The following is a 5475-nucleotide window of genomic DNA, read 5'->3' on the forward strand; positions in this document are numbered from 1 at the left end:
GCTGCCGTCGCGGCCCCGGTCCCGGCTTCGGCCGCGGCCCCGGCCCCGGCCCCGGCGCCGGCGGGCGCCCTCCGCCCCGCGCCCCGCTCGGCGCCGCCCCGCGGGCAAGGGCGCGGACAGGGCCGCGGGGGACCGGGGCCATGCCCGGGGCTGCCCGCCCGCCTTCCCTCCGCCGGGGCGCGGGAACCTCCCGCCGCCTCCCCGGGCCGCGCCGGCGGCTCCCGCGCCCGCGGAGCCCTTCCCCGCGCCCGCGGAGCCGGGGCGGGCCGAGGGGGCCGCCCCGGGGGGAAGGCCGAGGAGGGGCGCTGCCGAGACACCCCCGCCCCCCCCCCGTCCCTGCCGGGCCGCGTGTGGGCGTCCGCTTGCGGGCTGGGCTGGTTTCTGTGCGGCTATTTATTAAAGGCAGGGCTAGGGGCCGTCAGCGTTGAAGGCGTCCGGCGGGGGCAGGAGACCAAAGCGAGCGGCCGGCGGCATCTCGGCTTGGCTGAGCCCCGCACCGGGGGAGAGTCCCCCACCGCACCGCACCGCACCGGGCCCAGCCGAAATCGCCGGCGGATTTCAGCACGGGCTGACCCTTCGCCCCTTGTCACGGGCCGGTGGGTACGTTCTGCCGCGGCAGCTCCGCCGGTTTTCGCCGGCGGCCGGGCCGGGCTCGGAGGTGCCGTTCACCCGCTCCCGGCTGCGCGGAAAGGCGAGCACCCCCTAGGGCGACTTCAAAGGCGTAGATGCTCTTCTAACATCACTTCTGTGCACAGATACGAAGGCAATAAAGTGAAGACAATCAAACGTTTTACAACATCACGACTGTTTTCTTCCTTTGAATGTTTCCCCTGCTACGGTGCCAGCTTAGTTAGGAGTATGCGCCCGGATCAGAGACCTGCTGGAAAAGTAGTAACCAGCTGTTTTATTATTTAACGTTTTGTTTTCCTACACTTAGGTCAGCGCACCTAATTCCACACACAAACACGCACACCCCAGCCATGACCAAGCCAGCGCGTGTCCGTTTGAAACGGGGAATGACACCATCGGGCATCATTATTGGGGGGTGGGGGGGTGGGGGGGCTGGAGTTAGCCTTCGGGGTGAACTCGCTCTGGGTTTCCTCTCCCAGCTGTGCACACACACCACCAGCAAATAAACGAGCACCAGTGCCAAGCAGAAGAGAGTTTATTCAACGTTCGTTGGGTTCTTCCACCATTATCTTTACGGACCACCCTCCAAATAAATAATAAAGTACTCGAGACCCCGTATACTATTTACATGCTGGATTTTACAGAGCGGCAGAGGGACAGTGCAACTGCCGTACAGTAACATCAGGTGCAAAACGTGATCTAGTTTCCCAAGTCCAGTGACACTAACGCGGAGCTGAGGAGGCTCAAGGCCAGCTCTGCGGAGCACGAACGACGACCCGGCCCGCGGCCAGCCCAGCCCGGCCCGCGGCCAGCCCAGCCCAGCCCGCGGCCAGCCCAGCCCAGCCCGCGGCCGAGGCCACTACGCCCGGGACGGCTAGAGGTGCGAGTGACGGGCGGCGGCATCGCCGCTGCCAGCCCGCAGGCGGTGGCACTTCTGGACCACCTCCGGGGGCAGGAGGAGCGGCAGGAACTGCCTGTTCAGCGAGACCAGGAGCTGCAGCTGGTCCACGCAGTCCCGCAGGACCCGCCTCGGGTAGCCGCTGATCCGCAGGTCCAGGGGACTGCGGTGGCGCAGCAGCCGGTCCGCCAGCCCCAGGCTGCTGGCGGCCAGCAGGGAAGGGGCGTATTTGGTGAAAGCGTAGTCGGCCAGGCTGAGCTCCGCTATGCCCACCGCCAGGCTCCGGGCGTCCGCCGCCTCTCCCGCGTCGGCCCCCCGCGCCTCCAGCCGCACCTGGCTGAAGTGCTCCAGGAAGAAGTTCACGGTGGGCGCCGCCAGCTCGAAGCCCAGGCGGCGCAGGATGAGGCACTCCAGGTTGCGGAGCTGCTGGCAGGAGAAGACGCCGCAGCAGAGGTCGAGGAGCTCCTTCATGCTGGGGGGGTGCACCTCCACCTGCAAGGGGGGGACAGGGGGTCGGGATGCCGCGCGTAGGGGTGGGTGAGCGGCGCGGGGGGCAAAGGGTGCGGAGCCACGGCCGGGCCGGGGCTGCGCCGGCGCCGGCGGGGGTGGCCGCGGAGGCCCCGGCGGCGGGGGTGGCCGGGCTCCGGGGCAGCCCTACCTGCTTGCAGGCGATGAACAGCGCCGTCACCCCCAGGAGCTGGAAGCAGTCGGCGGCCACCGGGGTGGTGCCGAGGAAGCGGTCGAGCATGTTGACGGCCAGGCACAGCGCCTCGAAGGAGACGCTGAAGTACCGGTGCACGGCGATGAGCCAGCTGACCAGCTCGCAGCGCGCCTCTGCTGTCACCTGCGGCACCGGGAGCGGCGGTCAGGCGGCGCCGGCACCGGGCTCCGCCCGCCCACCCCCCGCCGCCTTCTTCCCCGTGCCCCCACCTGCGGCTGCTGGGCGAGCGGCTCCCGCGGCTGGAAGCGGCTCTCCAGCCCCTTGCGGGAGCGGTACCAGCTCTCCCCGTAGTCGCGGAAAGCCTGCAGCTCCTGCGGGGTCGTCGTCGTCGCCGCCGCCGCCGCCGCTGCCGTCGCCGGTCGCTGCCGCAGTGCCCATAGCCGCAGGGAGAGGCCGGGGAAGCTGTCGAGCCCCCGCTGCAGCGGGGGGGTGGTGGTGCCGGTGCCGCCGCTCCCCACCGTCACCATAGGGTGTATGGCCGTACCGGCTCCGCTACCGGGCGCGGCGGCGGCGGCTATTTGAGGGGGGCGGCGGCCCCGGGGCCGTCACCGCCCGCCTCCCGGGCCGTCACCGCCCGCCTCCCGGGCCGTCGCCCCGCCCCGCCCGCCGCGGGCAGGCCGGCCGGGCACCGCCGGGAACGTCGTCTCCAAACCAAAACCCGCTTCGGGGCCGGAAAGGAACCGAGCTGCCAGAACGCCTGGCTCTTGCCTAACGCTTTCCGGCGGGTCAGAGGGCTGCGGCGGAGCCGCCGTGGGACCGCGACCTGCGGAGAAGGGTGCCTCTGGAAGAGCACGGAGAGCCGGCTGGGCGGGCGGGAGCGCCGCGGAACCCGTCCCGGCGGGGCCCGAAGCGGGCCAGCCGAAGTGGCGCCTTCGCAACTTCGTGGTTTGCCACGGCTAAAATAGACGTGCTCCTGGCGTTCTAGCTCGGAAGCCGGTGCGCTTAGCAGCTACGGGTTGCTCCGCGTAAGTAACACTTCCATTGGAGGGCACTGGGAAATAAGAGCACAAATACACCGGGGGAGATGCCGGCAACGCCGGCGCTCCCTCGGCCGTTTGGGCCTCGCTTCCCCTTCCACCCGTGGACTATTTACGTAACGGAGCACTATTTTAAATGGCCGAATGGAGGGAAATCGAAATGTTCCCGCACCGCGACCACTGGTTTACAGAAGCGGAGTTCAGGCCAGACATGACTATTTTTATCAGATACGATTTGCTTATGCGATCCATTGACCCAGTCCACTATGGATGAGGAAAGACTTGTAGAAGGAAAAAGAAAACCTCCCCTGCATCTAGCGGTGGGGAAGATGTCAATGGGAGAAGGAGAAGAGAGAGCTTGAACCAGTCCACAACCCCACCAGCAGAAGAGAGGAGGAGCTGGGAATTCTGCAGCTTGAATGGCAGGAGCAGGAAATCCTCTCCAAGGAGAGGATACAGAGACCAGTAGGACACGCTGCCTTTAGGAAAAGTACACCCCGAAAAGCCCTGTTGTGATTACGGTAAGAAAGAGCCATTGATACTGGCTGGCCTTGTGTCTGACAAGTGCTTTGAGAAAAGTGACACAAAGGTGTTAGGAGAAGTATTTATTAAATAAATAGAACAAAAGAGAAAGTTCATCCACCCAAAAGAACACAGGCACAAAAGTTGCTGACATACACTGCAGGAGCACAAAGCCACTGCAGTCTTTGATTTTTGTTTGTTTTTAATTTTAAGATAACTATGCTTTTCTGTACAGCACAACATGACCTGTTTCATGTTTTGCAGAAAACAGTTGCTTGCTCAGGAGTGTGCAATTTCCTATTTATTACAACTGAAAGAAGCTATTTCTTTAAAAGATTACAAAGCAGGACACACTAGAGGAACACAAAGAATACCTCTGAATTTCAACATTACCCTACCTACAAAACCTCTCCATTCATCACAGTGAATTGTCCTTGAGTTCTTCTCCCTCGTTTAACACTTGCACTAGGCTTTAGCCATTTAAAACCAACAACTGATAAGTGAAATTCAAATCTAAAATAAACATGAGCATGTTAGTTTTTGAATTACTAAAATGTATTTCTAATTTACGTTTCCAAAGGATCCAAATCAAAGACCTGAAATAGAACAAAAGCTAGGAAATTGTTCAGGGTACAGATTTTTTAATTTGGAATGTAGTTTGCAGGTTTTTATTTCTGTGCTCTTGCTGTGAAAGGAGAGTATGTCTGAGAATAGAGGTCTTAGTTAAATCTTTATCTTGTTTAAACACTTCCTTGCGTAAATGCTGCATACTTTGGAATTTAAAAAAAAAAAACCACTTCTCGGCTCCTCTAGGAAACTAAGGCTACCACTAGTTTATCACAATTCATAAAAATGGTAATGGATGTCATCACTTTTCCCTCAGAGTTCTTGGCAAACTATTATTAGAACTTGCCTCTTCCAGAATTGAGTGTAGGGTACCTTATGTCACTCTTCGTGCAGCAGTACCAGTTCTGCTATGATAATCTAACTGGATAGCTCCATGTATTTTGCATTTTCATGCATCTTCCTCAGTCTCCTTTCTGTACACTATTAACAGCTGCTGTATGAAATCTGTTTTTCACATTAAAAAAGTTCTTCCACACTGTGCCTCTGCCTGTACATGCAGAGCTCCTACTTGACTGCAACTGTTTAATGCCAACCCACTCCCCCCCAATATTCCTCATTCTTGAAAGCCGAGTTGGTGATCTGAAATTTCACTTCGTAATTGTAAATGGTGTGGATAGGTAGAATGTAAGAGCATCTAGTCCATTAAGTTATCTGGGTAAGGAGTATTCAGTATAAAAGAAATAAGAAACAAAGGAACACACAGACAACACCAACATTGTAAGCAAGTGGTAAGAGAGAACAATGAAGAGCAGAAGGCTTCAGCCACTGACTGATGAGCCATTTAAAGGAACTTGCTCTGGTATAGCCTTGAAGAGGGTCAACCTCAGCTTTGATCAATAAAGGGGGAAAAACATGATCATCATTTGAAGGGGCCTGCAGGACTGTGCAAAGCTTAACATATGAAAGGGACAGCAAAACTTTTTACAGGAGCAGGGATAGACAAGGATCAGGGTGAACAGGGAGGAACAAGTGTGAGAAGAGGCACAGGATGGGAGAGGTTGCTGGTAAGTACACTTGTCTCGCTGAGCACCTGTTCACAGCAGTTCATATCTTCTTATAAAGTATCTTCTTAATGTAAACCATACAGGAAAATGAAGATA

General features: G+C 58.5%; 1 protein-coding gene across 1 annotated transcript; it reads right to left on the minus strand.

Annotated features, from left to right (window-relative positions):
• Positions 1-1457: 1457 nt before the first annotated feature.
• On the minus strand, positions 1458-2724 carry CCNO (cyclin O). Its single transcript, XM_069775790.1, has 3 exons — positions 2459-2724; positions 2187-2372; positions 1458-2020 (listed from the first exon to the last, which is right to left on the minus strand). Exons 1-3 carry the CDS (start codon positions 2714-2716, stop codon positions 1505-1507), a joined length of 960 nt encoding a protein of 319 aa, XP_069631891.1. The 5' UTR covers positions 2717-2724; the 3' UTR covers positions 1458-1504.
• Positions 2725-5475: the final 2751 nt, after the last annotated feature.

Source organism: Haliaeetus albicilla, chromosome Z (assembly GCF_947461875.1).
Source record: "Haliaeetus albicilla chromosome Z, bHalAlb1.1, whole genome shotgun sequence".
Lineage (NCBI taxonomy): Eukaryota > Metazoa > Chordata > Aves > Accipitriformes > Accipitridae > Haliaeetus > Haliaeetus albicilla.